The sequence below is a fragment of the Capra hircus genome, chromosome 2, assembly GCF_001704415.2.
Source record: "Capra hircus breed San Clemente chromosome 2, ASM170441v1, whole genome shotgun sequence".
Taxonomy (NCBI): domain Eukaryota; kingdom Metazoa; phylum Chordata; class Mammalia; order Artiodactyla; family Bovidae; genus Capra; species Capra hircus.
The window spans coordinates 112,113,011-112,134,762 of NC_030809.1; the positions used below are offsets into that span (position 1 = coordinate 112,113,011).

Here is a 21,752-nt window from a genome sequence, read left to right on the forward strand (position 1 = left end):
CTGGAATAGTATGTGTTTAACATGAAAAAGAGGTTAATTTGCATGAAAAATCATATTGCAGGTGTTTCTTAGCTTGCTAGATTATAATCTACAATAGTTTCTCAATCTTATCACAGTTACCACGTACAGGTTAAAACAGTATGACCTTCAAGACTGTCTACTGAACTTGACTATATTTGACTGAAGGTATTGATTGGAAGAAGAATTGATGCTTTTGAATTGTGGTGCTGGAAAAGACTCTTGAGAGTCCCTTGGACTGCAAGGAGATCAAACCGGTTGATCCTAAAGGAAATCAACCATAAATATTCATTGGAAGGATTGTTGCTGAAGCTGAAGCTCCAATGATTTGGCCTTCTGATGCAAAGAGCTGACTCACTGGAAAAGACCCTAATGCTGGGAAAGATTGAGGGCAGGAGAAGTGGGCAGAAGAGGATGGGATGGTTAGACAGCATCACTGACTCAATGGACATGAATCTGAGCAAACTCTGGCAAATAGTGGAGGACAGAGGAGCCTGGTGTGCTATTGCCCTTGGGGTCCCAAAGGGTTGGACACAACTTAACAACCAAATAACAACGATTGGGAGAGAAGTGGGACATACCCCACTTCTAGCAGCTGTTACCACCTGTGGACCCTTGTCATGTTCAGGTGGCTTTTCTGTGTGGTACAGGCTGCTCCCTTGGTACAAATACCCCTTGAGGCCACGTGGCACGTGACCCTGCCTCCCTTCTCCCCACATGCATATTCAGAGCTCCAGCTCTTCCCTGGGACTCACTCAGCTTCTATTTCCAAAGTAGGGATGTAAGATCAAGGCAGGCTCCCCAAGGCATTCCAGGAATCTTTGAGCTAGCACTTTCCGAAGACTGCTGAAGGCCATGGACCCCTAGAACAATGTTTTTAAATGCATAAAATACATAGAAATATAAAGGAAACCAATGCTAAATATTAGGAAGGAAATACTAAATATTAGTTAAAGGATTAGTGAAAATAAAAATGTAAATTTTGTTGTCATCCAAATTCAGAGTAACCTGAATTCTCTGTCCTCCTGGGTTAAGAACCCCTGCAGGATAAAAACACCCCAGGGGTCAACACCTCACTAGAGGCCCCACCCCTCGTGCTGGAGGCTGGAGGGTATAGGCCACCCACGCTGATCTCGGAGAAGTCTCTAGGCAGGGAAATTCTCCTCCCAACTAGTTCTGGGAATTTGGGGCAGGAATGAAGGGCTCTTGAGCGCCTGGGTGCCACTTTAAATAACTCTTCCTTCACTGATGAGGACCTTCTCAGCCTGGGAATACCTGGAAATCAAGTTTTAAGTTGCCTACACTAGTGTGACTTTTCCCACAAACTCTCCTTTCCACCTGGACGCAGATCCCTGGAGACTCTGGGGCAAGGCTGAGCTTCAGTTTTCTCATCTGCAAAAAGAAAATACCCACGTCATAGGATTGTTAGGAGCAAGAAATGAAATAATAGCTGTGCGTTTGCAATTGCGCAACCCTCTTAAAATCTGTGCTGTTATCGTTTTTGACATTAGGTCTATGAGGACAGAGGACAAGCTATACAGCTCCAGTCCCCAAGTACCGGGCCCGCGTTAAGCGCTCCATAAACACTTGTGGAATGAATGAACGCAGCCTTTGCACGTGGGTCGGCGAGCACCAGGGGCTCCCGGCCTGCCGGCGCATCACCACCACTTGTTTTTAGAACAGGTAGTAAACGCCTTTCCGGCTCTGTGCCGCACGGCAACCACAATTCAAGCGCTTTGCTCCAGGAGGACCCGCAGGCTGGGACTGCCCGGCCCGCAGCTCGCCTCCGGGTCTCCCCCGCGGCTTTCCGACCAGGTGTGGGGGTGGCGGGGGCGGCGCAGAGGGGCAGCGCACGGTCGCACCGCAGCCGGGCGGGCCGCAAAGGTGCCGGCGGCGGGCGCGCGAGGAGGGGCCAGGGGATGGGGAGGGCCGGGGCGGGGCCGGCGTCCTCGTCACTTGATAAAACGCCTGCGAGTCTCCAGAGAACAACGGGCTCATTCAGTGGTCGGGAGCTGCCCGCGAGGGGGAGCGGCCGGGCGGAGAGCGCGACTCGTCCCGGGGGTGGGGCCGGGCGCGGCGGCGAGAGGAGACCGAGGTGGCCGCGGCGGCAGCGGCGCTGTAGCCCCGAATCCGGCCCGAAGCGCGGGGCGGCCGCGCAGTTTCCCGCTCCCCTCTCGGTGCGCCGGCCCATGGCGGCCGCGGGGCGGCTGTGGCTGCTTTACCTGTCAGTGGGGCTCCTGCCGCGGCTCGGCACCGCCTTCAACTTGGACACCCGCGAGGACAATGTGATCGAGAAAACCGGGGACTCCGGGAGCCTCTTCGGCTTCTCGCTGGCGATGCACTGGCAGCTGCAGCCTGAGGACAAGCGGCTGTGAGTTCCCGACTCTGTCCACCCCACCCGGGCCCCGGCCCACGCGCGAACCAGGTCGAGGGCTCTCCGCGTTCCCGCCGGCCGGCCCTGCCCGGTCCGGCACTCAGCAGGCTCCGGGGGAGCGGGGCCCGGCGCCCCGCGCGCTCCCCTCCGGCCCCGCCTGGCGCGGCGCCTTCCCCAGTTCAGCCCCGGAAAGAGAACCCGGGGGGCCGACTCTGCACACCGCGGCCCCGGTGCCAGGCGGGGCTGTCCTCGGACCCGGGAGAGTTTACTTTTTTTTTAAACAAAGTGCTTTCCGGCGATCCTTCCCTCCGGGCATGTTTGCTGGGAACCCGGCAGGTGGCACGCTTTGCTGAGCTTCACGTCTGTTGAGTGGGGGATGACTTGGGGTGTAGGGGGGTCGCTGTTTTCGCTGCGGTGAGATGACTGAGAGGGTCGTTAGGGAGATCCAGGCCTTTCCCAAACTCACAGAGAACACCCCGCCCCACCCCGCCCGCTCCCCAGCAGACTCGCGCGCCTCGCAGAACTTGGAAAGCCACCTTTCATCACGTCCTGCGAGGCTTTCCCCTAAGGGCAGGTTCCCTGGTAGGCGAGACTTTTACACGCCTCCCCCGCTTTTAAAAAGATGGAACCAACCAAGCACCTGTTCCGCAGAACTAGATCAGCTGAGAAAATAAGACCCTGTTAGTGGTTTGGCCGACCCCCCACCCCCACCCCGCACAAGCCACAAAGCGTCCGGCGCCACCCGAGACCCGGTGGGCCCCAGCCCTGGGAGGCCCTGCCGAGGGGTTAAAGCAAAATGTCCGATCTAGGTTGGGGGCTTTGCAAATGAGGTCTGGAAGTGACAACCCCCGACCCCCTCCAACACCATGGCACAGCGGTGCTCCTCCAGGGAGAAAGTGGAGACCGGCACTCGTAGCTTCTCCTTTTCTTTCTTAGACAGTGTTTGGTTCCCACATGATCAAACTGTTTAGGCAGGAGAGGGTATTTGGGAGCTTAGTGGCTTTAATCGCTGTGGGGCCGCATTCTTGATCTGGGCTACCGAAAAATAAACTCACAAAAGGTCTCGCACCCCCCACCCCCAGCCCTTTGGTTGAGCTGAGGTCCTTCCAGGACCAACAGACCGAAGAATGCAAAGTACAGCCACAGAGGAGAGGACTTTATGAGAGGGGGATGGGGTTTTAGGGCTGCAGAGAAAATCTTGATTTCAGTAATTAAGAACTTCGGAATTGGTGAAGGTTGTAGGTGCCTGAATCTTAAAGTCAGATTTTTCTAATAACACCTACCAGTGAAGCAAAGAAATTAGTACAGGGTGGGAAGGCCGGAGGAGTGGTCTGCAGGCCTGAGCAGCTGCTTATACTCTATTTTCTCTCAGCAGAAATAATTGTGATGCTGTAAATTTGAAATGAAAGGTGGTTTCTGTTAACTCAGTTAATGGATGATGTTTGCTGTCTCTGAGTACTTGAATGTGTTGATGAGCGTTCACCCATATGGAGAATGAACTTGTTAGTGCAGAAATGACCACGGGCCAGCAGAGGGAATATATTCTCCTTGGCATTCTCTGCACTAGTCCTCTACTGAAGCTGGTAGTTTCCTTGAAATACTGGTTCAAGCAAACCTTGTGAAGGGGAAGTAGTGGGGCAGAAAGTTATCTGTGGGGGTGGAGATTTGCAAAAGGTAGTTTCAGCCACGATCTCTGTTGTCACCAAGGTTAGCGGTGTGCTTGCTCAAACTTGTTCTTGCTGGTGGGCTTCTTTGCTGTTAGACCTGCTGCAGGTATGTAAGAAGCAGCCTGTGTTTGGGGACTGCTGCCTTCTAGAAATGCTCTTAGGGACTGACAGAGAGGAGTGGCCCACTTTAAGGGAACTGTATCTTTCTCTGGACCTGGGAGTGTGGCAACAGCCCACTCTAGGGGGGCTGTGATTTATGTCAGGTGCCACGCCCCCGCCTTCTTTTGGTAAAGTAATCTGGCAGCACTAGCCTCACCCAGGAGAACTAGTACACACAGGCCATACCCATAGTAGTTGTCACCTTTGTCAGTAAAGGATGTGGGTGTAAAGTAACAGCTGGTAAGGTTGAGACCCCACAGCTTATGGGCCAGCCTCCTTAACTCTGCACTTATTGGGAGTATTTCAGGGCACTGGTGAGAGAGACCTAAGCTCAACATTCCTTCTTGGTATTTCGCAGCTGTTACTTTGAGCCTTGGTGTTTTTTATCTGTAAAATGGAGCTATTACTACTGCTCAATAGGCTTGTTGTAAGGATTAAGAGATAACATGCAAAGTGCCTAATTCCTGCCTGGCATGGGTATTTGCTGACTAAATGGTAGTTGTTAATGGTGATGCATTTAGAAACAGTAACTGAATTCCTCCTGTGTGCCTGTGACTGTGCAGGTGTTAAACATCATATGAGTCTCACTCTGCCAAAGAGTGAAATCGAAGGTTATTGGCATTGGGTAAGTTAAACTTAATCACATTTATGAACCCCATTTTCAAAGCATTTTAACTTTAATCAATCTTAGATTTACAGCAAAAGTAAATGTCTCAAACAAGGGACTTCATTGAGGCGGAAGAAGTAAAATATCAAAGATGTGTGAGCATGTCAGATGAATGCAGCGTTGTGGGAACAAACCATAGATTTTTGTGGGTTAAACTTTCTACGATGCTGTTTAAATATTTCATATCTTAAACTCTAAGATTTTGTAACAGAATAATATTGTATCTGAGAGCCTTAAAACATGTTTGTTGTTGTTGTTTAGTTACTAAGTCGTATCTGACTCTCTTTCCTTAAGATTTTCCAGGTTAGAATACTGGAGTGGGTTGCCATTTCCTTCTCCAGGGGATCTTCCTGACCCAGGGATTGAACCCATGTCTCCTGCTTGGCAGGCAGATTCTTTACATCTGAGCCACTGGCTATTCCTAAAACTTTGGGGACTGTAAAACTGAAATAGAGATATAAAACTTCACTGGGCTTTTTAGGCTAGATGTTAAAAAAGTTTGGCTGAGTTACTGAGGTCAGGATCTAAGGTTGAGTCACCCCAACTAGGTAGAAAGTATGGGATGGCATCTTGTGGGTATGTCCATCCTGTGAGTCAGCCTTTTTTACTCTTCTGGGAAGAGCTGAGTCTGTGTGTGATTGCAGGACAGAATCCAGAAGGAATAGATCTTTAAGTTATATCTTCGATGCTGGGAGTGATGCTGGGTTTATCCCAAATGACATTTTCTTTTTGGGAACTTCCTGATCGCCACTGCCTTCCTAAGGCCCACCAGGCCCACTGTTGCTTCTGTTTTGACTCTATAATGTTTACTCTTGGTTTTTCTCGCACCTATGATGCTCTTGCTCTTAAAATCAATTTTACTGAACTAGAGATCGTCTAGTCTAGCTAGATAAAGAAACTTTATAGATGAAGAAACTAAAGCTGAAAGTTAAATATCTATAGTCTCATGAGTGCTTAAGCAGAATCTTAACAGAATCTGGATTTGAACTTGGCATTTCTGACTCATGCTCATTTCACCTCTAAAAGGAAAAGTCAGACGTGTCCTTCAGACCTGGAGAAATTGAGTTTTGGAAATGTGCTATGTTAGGTTGATTTATTAAACCACTCGCCACGTGGGTCAGGGCTGTCTAAATATCTGTGCTTGGTCTCTCTTCCTATGGACACTTACTCCAGCTGGCCTTGGATCAGCTTCTGGGTCCTTCCTTCTTTGCCTGTCATTCCTTCCCCTTCTGAAAAAGCCCAGTGAGAAGCCAGCTGGGGATCAGAACTATGTCCAGGATGTGTACCTAAGCACTTGCTTCCTTGCATTCATTCAGAGTGCCATATGGCCCAGGGCCATCGTCCAGGGACTGTCTCGGTCACCTTGAGTCCTGAGAGTGGAGAAAGAGCCAAAATGGGCAGGGAGACTTAGAGGAGATCTTAGGACTCTGCAAGAAGGCAGAAATAGAGAAGTTTAATTTTAACACAGGCTGGTCTCGTGAGTCCATCAAGTCATGACTTAGGGTTTACAAAAAAAAGTATTTTTGTGATATGAATAATAATGTCAGGAAAGTCAGGTGAAATGCTCATGTAAAAAAGCTTTATATTAAAGAACAGTTACTATGTTCTTAGTTGTATAATTCCCTATTTTAGCATAGCAATATTGTAGTTGTTCAGTGGCTCTAAGTCTTATCAACTCTGTGACTCTATGCACTACAGCACGCCAGGCTCCTCTGTTCTCACCTATTGGAATTTGCTCAAATTCGTGTCCATTGAGTTGGTGGTGCTATCAGTAGTATCAGGATTTAAGCTTTGTCACCAAGTAGTACTGGAACTGTGATGCATGGATTCCCTTAGACCTTGACTCAGCATAGGGACAGAGTGACAGGTGAATGCCCTGGCACTTTCAAGATAGATACTGGAGACGTAATAGAACATACTATCCTGTGCTCAGATAACAGGGTCAGTTTTCCCTGGAACGCTGGGTAGTTCCAAGTCGGTCCATCCTGAAGAACATCATCATGTTGTAAGAACCAGTTTGCCTTTCTCCATGAAAGCCTTTTGAGCCCAATCCATACTACATCACGTTCTCTTCCTTTGAATGTAGTCCTTCCTGTCATGTGCCTGACAGCTCTGATGGTTTTGTATTATTTAATTATGTAATATTTAACTGTTGTCTGCCATTTTCAGGGTATGGGCTAATCCCGCCCAGGTGGATAATAGGTTATGTGAGGGCAGGGGTCTTATGTTCCTTTCTTTGCCTGATAGCACCTTGAATATGCCTTGCAAATAAACTGGAGTCATAGCATACGCTCAATTTAACTTGTGCAGTCAACTTCTCTGGCTCAGGGCAGAGAGGGAGAAATCCCTTTATTTAATGGTTTGCACTTCTCGAACTTACTGTAGATGCTGCTCTCTGCTGCCTCCAGGGAAAGGGGAGCTGGAGTGGTTAGGCAAAGAGACGTTAAAGAGGTTCAGTTCAGTTTAGTCGCTCAGTCGCATCCGACTGTTTGCTCAAAGAGGTTGACTCTTGGATTTTTGAGTTCTCAAGGGCCCAAAGCCCTGCTAAGGGATTTTTATGAGTGATTGCTAATTACACTTGACTTTTGCCTTAAAGGCACACTTTATAACTTAACCCCAGAAATACAGGCTGACCTATACTGCACTGGGTGCTGAGATCTGCTAGTTGCTAAATCAAGACTACATAGAGAGCATGGCTGTAGACTAAGGTCCTGAAGCTACTTGACAAGGGTGTGGGGGTCAAATGGAAGGAAGCATGTGAGGGCATGTGTGAATTGATGGCTAAGTGTTAGTTACTCATGGTCAGTAAGGGGGTCTTGGATACATGTAGCTCTTTAAGTGCAGTGGTGGGGTAGCTGCTAACCCCCTCCAGTGAGAGCTGTATGTAGAATGGTGATCCAGGTGGGCAATGGGTCAGAACCAGAGTTCTAATGGCCTTTTGAGAGAGTGGTCAAGGTTGAGCCCTCACAGTAATGGGTCCTGGGAGCAGGGCCAGCCCCCTCCTGTGTTTGGGTATAAGTTTAGAATCAAATGATTTTGTCTACAAGGAACTTTCTGAGTTCTCAGACCTGGCTGGTCATCAAGGTAACATGGAGAATCTCTTTGTAAAAATATAATTTGAGGCTCACTAAGTTGTGTCCAACTCTTGTGACCCCATGGACTGTAGCCTTTCAGGCTCCTCTGTCCCTGGGATTCTCCAGGCAAGAATACTAGAGTGGGTTGCCATTTCTTTCTCCAAATTTGAGCTCAGGCCAGATCTATTATACCAGTTTCTATAGGTGTGATCTGAGAATCTGTTCATAACATTTTCTAAGTTTGAGCCAGATGAGCTTTCCGTTTTTACCCAGAAGGAACATAATATAATGCATCAGAACAGATTCTAGAGCTGGAGTCTGGATCCCAGTGGATGGGACTAAGTCCTTCTCTACCATTTCCTGCGGTACATTGTGCAGAATACTTAACATTCTGCTCCCCATGCCAGTGTGTAGGGGTTTTCCCCACACACCATCAAACCATCCTCAGATACCAGTCGGTTCAGTTCTGTCAGTCTCCCTGGAGATAGCAACAGATCCCACAGATTAAGGAGCTCAGTGCTACATGGCTGCCTCCCCCACTTCAGATGCCCAGGCCAAGTCCAAGGTGTCCCCTGGGCTTCTGACAGACTGGCTATAGATTGGAATTTCCCATGATCCCTGCCTTGGGTTTGATTAATTTGCTGTAGTGGCTCACAGAACTTGGAGAAGCTTTTTTTTTTAAACTAGATTACTAGTGTATTATATAAAGATATAACTCGGGAACAGCCAGATGGAAGAGATGTGTAGGGCAAGGTATGGAGGAAGGGTTTAGAGTTTGCATGCTCTGTTCCAGCATGCCGCCACCCCACCCCCCCCTCCCGGCCCAAATCTCCATGTGGTTTCCAACCCCAAAGTTCCCCAAACTCCATCCTTTTGAGTTTTTATGGAGGCTTTGATACATTAGGCACAATTGATTAAAACATTAGCCATTGCCAAGTGAACTCAACCTCCAGCCCTTCCTCCTCCCTGGAGGTCAGGAGGGTGGGGCTGAAAGTTCCAACCCCCTAATAAAGTGCCCCCCTCCTTAGGTGCAGGCGGAGCCACCTCATTAACATAACAAAAGACACCTTTGTCGCTCTCCTTACTTGGCAAATTCCTAGGGTTTTAGGAGCTCTGTGCCAGGAACCGTAGATGAAAACCAAACATATATTATTATAAATCACACCACCTCATCCCTCTAGGTCTCTTTCCTCAGCCGTAAAATGAGGGTAATTGTACCTTAGACTAGTCCTGACTCAGAGTAAGCACTTTGTGCGTGTTAAATAAATGTGGAAGCCAAGACAGTGAGAGGTGAAGTACCCATGACATGTTGGGCGAGTTGGTTCTCAGTATGCAGCCTCCACGCTGCCTGGTTTGTGTGGGTGCACTTTCTCTTCGGGGCATCGATTGTGATGATGTTCAAGTGTCCATCCTCTCTCTGCCTTCATTCTACAGTTACCATGTTGGGAAAGTACATCTCAGGAGAACCGTACCTTGTGGTCTTTTGCTAGCCGTGGCGTTAGATGGACAGCAGCAGGGTTTCCGCAAGCAGTGGAGATGAATGGGCAGACGGGTGCAGGAATGATGGGCAGGGACTTTGGGCGTAGAGTACCTACAGAGGGTGGCTTGTGCACATTCAGGCTGGCGTTATTCATAAGGAATACCAAATGTCTGGTTTCCAGATCTTCTCAGACCTCTGTGGCTTGGAAAGTCACAGCCCTCCACTCCCATTCCTGGCAGGCTGGGTAGTGTACACTCCGCCCAGCCCAGGGCTGGGCTGGTGATGATTTATTTTTCTTAGTCCTTTGTTTGGCATTAATGTATTCTAGGAAGGAGCCTGTGCAAAGCTGGATCTGATTTGTCAATGATGAAGCTGCCTAAAGTTGAGAGATGCATGGACAACGTGTGGAAGTCATGTTTTAGCAAATTCTTGTTAAACTGGTATTTAGGATTGCACACAGAATTCTTGGAACTAAATTAAGAGACTAATTGTTAACTAGTTGTGAACTTCACCAGTGTTGGTCCCTGTTAGTCTAGTAACAGGGTGGAATGATCACCATCTAAATGGATGCTGTCTGGCTTTCCTATTCCAATCAGCAGGGCGAGACAGTTCTGAATCAGCTCACCTGTTGCATGGTTGGTGTGTTGGCAGAATGACGCCTTCCTTAGGCCACAGTGTAGCCGCTGCTCTTCCCCACACCACACCTCCACATCTACACGTGCTGGATTCTACTGTTGGGTACCGCTGTCATTTCATCTAATCCCAAATTGGCGAAAAGACTGGAGGAAACTTTTAAGTCTTGAAAACCAATTAAGTGGTAAGGACAACTGTTCTGAATTAGCGGGAATGGGGAAAGTACCATGAAAGAAAGTGCGGACGGCCAAAACAAGGGACATGAAGCCATGGTTGTCTCCTCGCATGTTTATTTGCCAACCAGCTGGATATGTTTTGCATGTCATACAATCCGAAGATTACTTTTTTTGAAAAGCCTTTCAGATATGAGAAAAACCTTTTAGAGAGATAGGCTTTATAAGCTTGGGAATATAGAAATAAAAATAAACCTTGGTGTAGTTTGCAAGGGGCATACTGGTGATACGTAGACTAAACAGAGCACAGGGTAATGCCTCCTTACCCTTGGTCTGTGCTTGCTCTGCCTGCTGATATCAATGTTGCTCCAGTTTCTTCATCTTGAAAAGGACATTCATTTGTACTGAGGTTATTTTAATCATGTGTGTGTGTCTAAGAGAGAGAGAGAGATACACGTGATGATAAATGTTTCAGACCCAGAGAGTAGAATGTCACAGAGCTGTACGTCTCCTGAACCAAATAACCTCTTCTGTTTGCAGAATCAGAGTCCTTGTCTTCAGGGTATACTGCTGTCGATCAAGGGGTCAGTCTTCCGTGCTCCTGATAAAGCAACATGATATGAAGTTAAGTGGAGGATCCCATCCGTGGGAGCTGTGGTGTATGTGTAGAGCGGTAGTTCCTTAGTGTGAATGGCCCACTGGGTAGCACAGGGAATTTGAAGTTTTGTATTCCCTCTCTGCTGAGGAAAGTGAAAAAAATTTTTTTCCTGGGTTCCCTTCCCACTGATATGACCCCTCCTTTCCACCCCACTTCCTGACAATGTAGTTCCATGTGTCCCTTGAGTACAAGGGAAATGGAAATATTTAGAATTCTACAAGGCCCAGAGAGATTGGAGATAGATAGGAGAAGATATTTAAAATACCTGGAGGAAATGTGCAGTGTTGAAAACCTGTGGTTTGGGCTTCAGGAATCCAGAGGCCTTGTGGTGGCTAGTGAGAGTAGGCCCACAGACCAACTTAGAACAGTCCTCAGGAAAGTTGAGAGCTGGCTTTCAGATCTGGTGATAGAGAGTCTTATGGAAACCCGCAAGTGCAAAAGGAGGTGGATCTGCACTCTGCTGGATCTTCTAGAGGCTCAAGGGTAGAGTCCTGAGGAGAACCGAAGGAGAAGCCCCAGAATTAGATGGTCCAAACCTCAAGGGAGGACTTCCAGGGGCCAGCTGGAGAAGTGTTTGACTACCCACCACATAGTAAAGTCTTTTCAGATTCCATATCAGATCAGCCAGTTCAGAAAGAAAAGTACTTTCTAAGCCTTGTTTTCAGAAAGGGCCCAAGGCTGTAATAGGGCCCAAGCTGAGAAAGGGTTTTGGGGAGTGTAGAAGGGCATCCGTGGAAGCCTTGCTCACAGGATAACCCTAAGAGATGAGCCCTGAGACATGAGGGTCCCCTCAGCTTAGCTGGAGTAAGAAATGGTTGGCTGTCAGGCAGCCAGGAAGACTTCATGGAGCAGGCACAAGCCATGTCAGTATTGGGGGTAAAGTATTTCTGGCAGTGAGAACAGCAGGTGCAAAGGCCCTGGGGCAGAAGCATGTTCAGGAGCAGCAAAGAAGCCTGTAGTCTCCTTGGAGCCAGATTGTGGAGGGCCTTATAGGTCATTGGAAGGCTGGTTTTCACTCTTGAATGAGATGGGAAGCCATTGGAGGATGCTGAGAAGAGTATGACATGTTCTGTCTTAGATTTTGCATGGATTCTCTAGCTACTGTGCTAAGTCACTTCAGTTCTGTCTGACTCTTGGGATTTTCCAGGCAAGAATACTGGAGTGGATTGTCCTGCCCTTCTGTAGCTACTACATTATTGGGAACATGCAAGTACAGATGTAGTGATCTTAATGATGAAAGTCCTTTTAAATAATAGGTAAGAGATGATAGTGGTTTGGCCCAAGGTGGTAGTGAAGATAGTGAGAAGTGGATGCATTCTGGCTATGTTTTGAAAATAGAGTGAATAGGATTTCCTGTGGACCAGTTAAAGAGAGAAAAGCTAGAAGGATAAAGTTATCATACAGTGGTTTAGAGTGAACTAAAAAAATAGATTTGAGGAGAAGAGCGGGAGTTTAGTTTTGGAGATCATAGTTTTGAGATGTCCAGATATCAAGTGGAGTTGTTGAGTAGGCAGTTGAATGAGCGTGAAGTTTGGATGGAAAGGTTTGGATTGGAGATACAGATAGCAGAGCCATGGCTCTAGGTTGTATGCGGAGCTGTGGACCAATGAATGAGATCACCAAGGAGGAGAGGATAGAGACTAAGGACAGACCTGCAGGGTATTCTCTCATAGAGAGTGAAGATGCGGGACCCAGCACCAGTCATGAAGAGGAATGGCCAGTAAAGTAGGGAACTAGGCAACGTGCTGTCCTGGAAGCCACACGATGAAGGTGGTTTAGAGAGGGAGTGATCAATCAGTTGTGTCAGATAGCACTGAGATTTGATCCCTGGCACAGCAATATGGAGGCCATGGCTGACCTTATCAGAGCTCTTGTGGAGTGGAGCAGGAGCCGTGCCTGGTGTGGGCTGGTGAGAGACTCAGTTCAGTTCAGTTGCTTAGTCGTGTCCGACTCTGTGACCCCATGGACTGCAGCACGCCAGGCCTCCCTGTCCACCCCCAACTCCCAGAGTTTACTCAAACTCATGTCCATTGAGTCAGTGATGCCATCCAACCATCTCATCCTCTGTCGTCCCCTTCTCCTCCTGCCCTCAATCTTTCCCACAATCAGGGTCTTTTCCAATGAATCAGTTCTTCACATCAGGTGGCCAGAGTATTGGAGTTTCAGCTTCAGCATCAGTCCTTCCACTGAATATTCAGGACTGATCTCCTTTAGGATGGACTGGTTGGATCTCCTTGCAGTCCAAGGGACTCTCAAGAGTCTTCTCCAACACCAGGTGAGAGACTAGAAGATGAATCGGAGGTCCTGGAGAGGGGAGCAGAGCAAGAGCTGGAGGGGAAATTGGAGTTGAAAGGGAATTTTATTTTAAATGGGAGAAAGTGACAGTGAGGGGGTTTGTTGACAAGGAGAGTTCAACAGAAAGGGAGAAGTGAACACGAGTGGGGAGACTTGCTGGTGTGATGTCTGTGCGTGGGTGAGAGAGACGCATTGTGGGGAAGGTTACCTGGTTACTGGAGAACCAGTAACTCGTCAACTGCAGAGTAAAGGGGCGCACATGCAGGTCGGTGGGTAGTTATCATGGTGGGAGACTGTGCGTGTTTTTTTGGTTGCTTCTAATTTCTCAGTAAATAATAATATATCATTACGGTGGCTCAGTGATTAAGAATCCACCTGCAACGTGGGAGACATGAATTCTATCCCTGGGTCGGGAAGATCCCCTGGAGGAGGGCACGGCAACCTACTCCAGTATTCTTGCCTAGAAAATCCCATGGACAGAGGAGTCTGGCAGGCTACAGTCCATGGGGTTGCAGAAGAGTCGGAGATGACTTAGTGACTCAACAACAAACATAAGTTACTCAGCATCTGTAGAGACACTTGCCTTATAGGAGTAAGAACTTTGTTCTACAGGCAAAGGAATGTGGGGTTTGAATCTCAGCTGCTTCACACTCTGTTGATTTGATCTTGAGCAAGTTGCTTGCCCTCATCAGTGAAATTGAGGCACTAATGAAAACTGCCTCATAGAATTGTGAAGATGAAATGTAGTTAGTAGGAAGCCCTGAGCATCGTGCCCAATACTTCCAATAAACAGCAGCCTTTAATGTCGCAGGTGCCTTAAAGTAGAGTAGTAGTCTGGATCCCCTCACATGGGGGAGTTCCGTAGCTGTTTTTACAGTCTGGCAGACAGCAGAATTTACCCTTTGGGGGTCAGATCAGAGGTTAAGTTGCCCCCAGAGGTGGGGGGAAGTCCACAGATGGATGGGAAATACCATGTTGCCTTAAAGAGGGGCGCTTGGAAGAAGGAAGAGAACATGACAACAAAAGTAAACTCCGTAAGGATTTCCAGTTTCTTAGGCCATATTTGAGCTACAGAGAACCACAGCTGCTTATTGGGTTGGCCAAAAAGTTCATTTGGTTTTTTGTCAGATGTTATAGGAAAACCTGAGTGAACTTTCTGGCCAACTGGATATTTTGTTAACCTCTTACAAAACTCACTTTATGTGCTGGATGGAGGTCTCTCATATGGGAGTATCTGCAGCTCCCGCATCTAGTTCCATCTCAGACTGCGCGGCATCCGTGTGTCCTGCGTGCCGGGTGGACGTGCAGGGTGCCAGAGCCCGGCTTCCGGTTCCCTGCTCCCTGCTTGTCGCTGGTCTTCCTGATTGTCCTCAACGAGCACAGTGTTTCACTGTGTGTGTTGAGCAAGGATGACGTATGGCCTTGCTGAGTTGTCAGGGATGGAGAAAACTGAATGGCACCGGGGATTCTAAAGCCCTGTCAATTTCCGGTCCTCTTCTTTCAAGATTAGTGGTATTGGCTAAAGAGGCGACGAGGTAATTCTGAATCTGAAAGGAAAGAAAGTATCTCTGGAGTTATGCAAGAGTGTGACTCACAGGACCTTCGAACCCTTGTCCTGGTGTGTGCCACAGATTCATTAGGGAACATCGTCTGGAGGTGGTGTGGCGGTGAGTTACTTAAAATAAAAAAGTTGTCTCAGTGTAGTGCAGGTTGAAATATGAGTAAGTTTTAAAATGTAAAGCATAAAACTTTTAAAGACAGTTCAAGCGTTTCCTGGCCGCCTTGAGCTGTGCTCCCAAACTTGGTCATCTCCTCCCTCATTCAGGACTTCCGTGGAAATGATTGACAGGCGGACTGGCTCAACCCTTTATCTGCAGAAGTATGACTGATCCCCAGGAAAGTTGAGTGACAGCTGGGTAGTGGCAGTGTGAGTCCTGAAACTTACCTGCTCAGTGCCCAGTGCTATGCCATACATGTGAACATCTTGGTAGCCAATTCCTGGAATTAAATCTGTACCGCCTGATCTTGCTCTTCACGGAACAGTATCTTACAGTTTGAAATGTTCTTCTCCCACAGTGGCCTGGTATAGCGATAGCAAATACACAGCTGCTGATGCCCTTCCACCTGCTAACTGGGGACACTCCGCACGAGCACAGCACTTCTTCAGCTGAGTCTCTGAATTCTCCAGGCCAGCATTAGTTAGCTGATGTAGCTGTGGGTATTTGCACATAAGACAGCATAGCATCTTAGTTGCCCTCATGGCCTGGCCAAATCCTATACGTGTGGAAGATACTCTCTTCATGTCTGTTGGAGGGACATTATTCCTCCTGGTTTGTGAGCTTATGAGCAAGGCTGATGGCTTGTCCATTTCTGCTTCCAATCTGATCGAAACGGCACCCAAAAGGCATTTGTTAAACTCTTTGAAAGTACATGGAAGTACATGGAAGCCTTGTGGAAAATAGGAAGTAAGATGACAGGTTCTTTAGAATGATCCTTTATATCCTGGTACTAGTACTAATACTACTGCTACTTAAAAAAAAAAAAAGAAAAAAAAAACTGGTGAAATACACATGAAATTTATCATCTTAACCATTTTAAAGTGTCCAGTTCAGTATGTTAAATATATCCACGTGGTTGCAAAATCTAGCACCCCATAGACTACTAGGGTGCTCAGCGATCAGGATGGCCCTGTTATGAGACCATCAAATATTGATAGACCAAACTTACTTAAACAGAAAATTGTGCTTAATTATATCATCCGATGTGATATTCTAAGATAGGTTAGTGGCAGTGGAATTAAAAGTTTAACAAATTTACGGTGTTAAAAATTCCATCTCCTAGCTTAGTATGTGTTTTCCAATCTGGTAAAGGAAGCCTCCTGGTTGAGTTCAACCATTGTGGCCCTGGCTCTGTTTGTGCTGAGTTATGAGAGAATTGCAGCAGATTATTAAAAAACCAAAGAAAACCCCAAACCTGGCTGTTCCTTTTGTCTTGCTACTTTTCCTAACTACCTCTAAGTAGCTTTAAAATGAAACCAGTTTTAGTGGCACGCTGAATTCAGATGGAGCGGAGGTTTGGTGTGTCAGTAGCGCATTCGTGGTTGATGCTCAGGAGGAAGTGTGTGCTCAGGATGTCAGAGCAGACTGGCAGCTGGCCCTGTTGGTCCGGCCAGCTTTGGCTTGTCGTGCACTTTCCTTGTTCATACCACCCTCCCACCCCCACCCACTTCCTCTAGAGCCCTGTTATCTAACACCTGGGAACAGCTTTATCTTTTTTCTCTTTGGTTTTCTAATGATTAATTTCTCTATTGCCTGTTGAATTTAATAGGCTTCCTTTGTTCTTAATGATATTTTCATTATGAAATTGCTGGTAAGCTCTTTGGGAGCTGTCAAAATAGGAGTTTACTGACTGTTCTGAATTGTGGGCCCTCTGAAGGTGGCTTGGGTCTGATTTATCTGTTTGCTTAGAGCTTTAACGGGGAGCCTGACGTGTCATTCGTCAAAAATAAAACAAGAATGTGCTTTAAAAAGAAATCTGACCTCCACACGCAAACCCATAGGTATTTTCAGCTGTACAGAGAGTAGTCACATAACCCAGCAATGCTTTTGCGGATTTCTTTACCACTGAAATGACTTACCACTTGCAGAAGTTAGAAAGGAACCCAGGGAGTGATCTAGAAAGGTAGCGCATGTCTTTTTTTCTTACAGATCGAGAATTGGAGGCCTAGGATTTGTTGTCCATCATGCAGCTAGCTCCTAACAGAGCTGCCCCTCCACCCCTCTTCCACCTTGTGTCCAGAGGTCTCTCCTGACATGAACCCCTGTCTTCTGCTTCCCCTGCCCGGCCCAGCAGGGATCAGTCTAGCCAGTATGTCTGTTTTTATAAAAGTGTCACTGGAAAGAAGCTTCAGCTGTTCAAGTTCTACCAAATTTCTTTGAAAATCTGTACTTATCAAAAAGAGTTGCCATCCTGAGTTCCTGAGATAGCCATGTCTCTGTGAGAAACCCGGCCTGGGCTTGCGGCTGAACATGCAGAAGTGATTGTGTGTTCTCCAATGGATCCCCACCCCCTGGCTTTAATGAAAGGTGAGGTGCTGACTCAGGCTGTGACTCACTCCCGCTCCTCCCTGAGACAGGTGACTGCTGCGGGCGGGGTGGGGCAGTGTCCACAGCATCTAAGACAAAGCCTTTTACTGGACCCTGCAGCTGTTTATAAAAGGTACTCACTGCACTTAAGCCTTGTGTATCCAGACGCCCCTGAATGGGGCACATTCATTCCCTTCTAACGAGAGATGTGAGGGGTGAGCGTTTTGTATTGTTTCTCCATAGCTGAGACATCTCCCTGAATGCGTCAGTTTCCTGGACTTTTACAGCCAAGGCGGGAGTTCCCCTCTCTGATGTCACTGGTTTTTATTCTGCGCCTCACTTGACCGCGGTGGAAAGCTTGTCCACCCTCTCGGCTGGTTGGATTTCCTCTCTTCGGTATATTTCTTTTTCTTCTCTTTTTGGAGGAGTAGAAAGGGGTAGCTTTATTATTACTTTGCTCAGCAGAAAGGGAGACACTGTGGGCTCTTGCCTCAAAAAACTGTGTCCCTCCTCAGTATATTTCCACCTCTGTCCATTACAACAAATTTGCACTGTATTGAAATGCCCAGATGGCCAGCACGGTGCCTGGTACACAGTAGGTCTGGGTCTATATGCTTCTTTATTGATGTGTTGTCATGCCTCTGGAATGGGCTGTGAAAGTCAGTGTCTGACTCTTGCTTGCCTGCAGCTGCCTACAGAAAGATAGCACGTGTGAGCTTGTCTTATGCAATTAGGAGGTTTGCCTTTTTTGTGATTTCTGGGCACTGATTTTTGACTTCCATGATCATCTATCTCTGTCATTTTCTCTGCAAGACTTTTAATGACCCAGTGTCCATAAACCAACATCATTTTAAAAATTACATTAAAATTGATCTTTGACTAGTAATACAGTCACGTGGTACAAAGATATGAAAACTAAAAACGATCACCCTTGCACTTTTGGTTTCTAGTCGTCCTGTTCTTCTCGGAGGCAACTGTTGTTTTGCCAGCTTATTGTATATGTTTGTATTTGTTTATAAATTTGCAGACAGCTGTGAAAGGATTTATATTTTTTTACATGTGATAGTGTGCCACATGTATTCTTCTGAATCTTTTTTTTTCTTGGTGTGTTTTAGAGCTTGTTTGATGTAAGTAAAGAATTTCTTCAGTATTTTCTAAATACAGAATTTCTTCAGTATTCAGTGGAATCATGGTTTCCAAGCCATGATTCACTGAACCAATCTGGATATTGCGGTATATTCTAATCTTTTGCTCTTAAAAGCAGTGCTGCTGTTAAGAATTTTATACCTTCCTCTTTTCTCCTAGGTAGAGGATCAGTCCCTACTGCAGTGGCTTGCCCAGCATTGTTTCAGTGATCATGGCTAATTCTGGAGGCGTGACTGACTGCTCTTCATGACTTTCTATCACAAACTATATCCTATCATCTGATATTATAGGCTTCTCAGCCGGTCAGTTTGCTGGAATCTTTTCAACAGCTAGAGCTGACTGTCTTAAGCCCAAGCTGTTGTATTCCTGGTGGCTTCAGCATTTGTGCCCCACCTGGACCTATGCTTGTTAAAAAGTGCTTGTTAAAATTGGAATGGCTTGTTGGAATGTGTGTTGACCGGATGCTGATAAGAGCACATGCAGTGCTTCATCGCTGCATTCAAGTTTAAAAGGTTATGTGACGTTTCATTGGATCCTTGCAACACCCTGTGAGAAATCGTAAGAGCATTTCACAGATAACCCGTACGGATGACACCCAGCTAATAGGCGATACAGCCAGGACTTGAACCTACTAGGTCTTCTTGGAACTCCCTCTCTTTTCCGATTATAGTTTTGACTTACCAGTCTGTTACCGGGCAGGCAGGGCCTGGGCTAGCTGAAGGTATCTGCTATAAGCATGTACTATGTTTTCCTGATAATGACAGGCCAAGCAGGACGGATGTTCAGCTAGTGGATGTGGTGCTGGTGGTTTAGTTGCTAAGTCGTGTCTGATTCTTGCAACCCCATGGACTGTAGCCCACTAGGCTCCTCTGTCCATGGGATTCTCCAGGCAGGGATACTGGAGTAGGTTGCCATTTCCTTCTCCAGGGGATCTTCTCGACCCAGGGATCAAACCCAACTCTGCTGCATTGCAGGCGGATTCTTTACCGACTAAGCTGTCATGAAGTAGGGCTAGTTGTTAAACTATCAAAACATTCCTGGTTGGTTAAAAAAAATGGTTAAGAAAAAAGCTTCCCCCAATCCCGAGTGTCCCTTGGCACTGCCTTTACCAATCTTCCCATAGGATACCCTCCTCCCATGTTTCACCACAATCCAGCAACTAATGGGGAAATGTCCTAATATGATGGGGCAATCTGGGATGTTGTTCCAGGGCTACAGTACCATCTGTGCTGATTAATTGGTTTCCAAGCCATACTGATTGCTAAATATTTTTAAATGCTATGTTTAAATGCAGGAGTAGGGTGGCAAACAATGTAAATGTTTAGCAATGTAACTTGACATCTATAAATATATATGTACACTTTTTTTTTTGCCTTTTAAAACTTTATTTCAGCATAACTGTACTCACAGAAATACACTCATATGGGTTAATAGAATGCAATTTAACTCATCTTAACACAGTTTGTACCAAAAACCTGGTGCATGGATTGCTTAAAAAGAAAAAAAGGATTTGCAATCTGGTTTTCCATCTATTGAAAGTGTATGTAAAAGATCCTCCATAAAATGCTGCTAAAACGAACAGCAAGAACCTTGAGAAATACACCTTTTTTTTTTAATCTCGGAAAATAATGTGTATTGCACTGTAAAAGTTTGTAAAACTGGCACAACAGAACATTGTTGTAATGTTTCAATGCCATTTTACCAAGTTTAATAACTAATGGATGTTGACAAGGATGGAGAAAGCCTATGTATACATGTGAAAATATAAAAGCTATCTGATCTAGTTAATATTATATGTAGATCCCAAATCTACTCAAACCAAGATTCAGATAATTTCTTAAATCTGAATTAACACTTATCAGTACAATTCATCTGCTGAAGTCAACAAGGAAAAACTCTGCACAATAGCTTGTTTTTTGTGCAAAAAAGAAAATGAGTTTCTTCACCAGCTTTTTAGTCTAGAACTACAGCAAAGTATTTCTTCCATTATCATGGGGTGAGAAGCAATGAGGTTACTCAAACTTAAATCTAAATTAGCACTCAGACACCAGAGTCCCCAGGGTTAAAGACCCTGTGATTTTAGAAGTGACTCTGAAAAATAAAATGGCCCTTCTTGGAGGACTAGAGCAAAACATCCGGCAATAGTTAAAAGAAGTCTTACCAAAAAAAAAAAAAAAAAAAAAAAAAAAAGCCCTTTAAGAATTACACCTCGGTTTTTTTAAAAAGCCTCAAAGAAGCAGCTCTGAAAAGAGAAAAAAAACATAACTTAAAATATCTTGAAAAGCAATGTGAACATAGGTTCAGAAGATAGAGACGTATTTTACAAAGTTGCCTAGGATTAGGCTTATAATGTATTCTAAGTATTTTAACTTTCACTCTAATACTAAACATCAGTTTACAAACAACATATTTACTTTTTATTCCTTTATGAAAAGGGGAAAGTCTAGCTTCAGTCCTGTCCAGTGGAAGGGAAACTGAGGGGGGCCAGAAAAAAGATTACAATAGTCCCATGCAAATAGCACATTTTTTAAATGGAAGAACTCCAGAAGTTCATTTCACTAATGCACTTTTCAATGAAATGATTTTTTAATAAGAACAAATACATAGCATTAAGGTTCAGAACCTAATATAAGCCTGACAGTCAAGTCCTGGTTTTCTGGAGGAAAGGCCTCAAGTTCTTTCAATGTCCAGTAACAATGTTTTCATAGATCACTTTAATAAGAAGGAGTTTTAATTTCTTTTGTATTTTTGTTTTTGGCATTCTAGTCTAAAAATCTAGATAAGAAAATTAGTCCAATTCTCCTGAAGTCAGTTTTTTTTCTTTTGAAGTATAAAAGAATCTTAATTGATTCCCTGTCTCCAGTTTGTACTTAATATGAATATTTTCATATGTAATATGGAAAGGGTAGTACTCTTGCCTGGCAAATCCCATGAGAGGAGGACCCTGGTAGGCTGCAGTCCATGGGGTCGCTAAGAGTCGGACATGACTGAGCGACTTCACTTTTACTTTTCACTTTCATGCACTGGAGAAGGAAGTGGCAACCCACTCCAGTGTTCTTGCCTGGAGAATCCCAGGGACGGGGGAGCCTGGTGGGCTGCCGTCTCTGGGGTCACACAGAGTCGGACACGGCTGAAGCGACTTAGCAGAGCAGCAGAGCCGTCTTCATGAACATTAAATCTAGTTGTTAGAAAGGTTTAACTAGCTTTATAATTTAATTTTAAAACATAAAATATTTGCAGCTTGATCTGTTTGTCAGATTGTCAGAACTGAGGATTCACCTAGAATTCAACGTCATTTACAAATACCTGCTATGTATAAAAAA

The 21,752-nt window shown here is 45.8% G+C and overlaps 1 protein-coding gene across 2 annotated transcripts in view; it reads left to right on the forward strand.

Moving 5' to 3' along the window:
* ITGA6 (integrin subunit alpha 6) overlaps positions 1,998–21,752 on the forward strand; it is an 85,827-nt gene continuing 66,072 nt past the window's right edge. The window contains exon 1 of one of the 2 annotated variants that reach the window (XM_018064673.1): positions 1,998–2,389. In XM_018064673.1, the coding sequence (XP_017920162.1) occupies positions 2,208–2,389 (182 nt within the window). In that variant the 5' untranslated portion in view covers positions 1,998–2,207. The remainder of the gene's footprint in view (positions 2,390–21,752) is intronic. The other variant, XM_018064676.1, reaches the window with a different exon arrangement.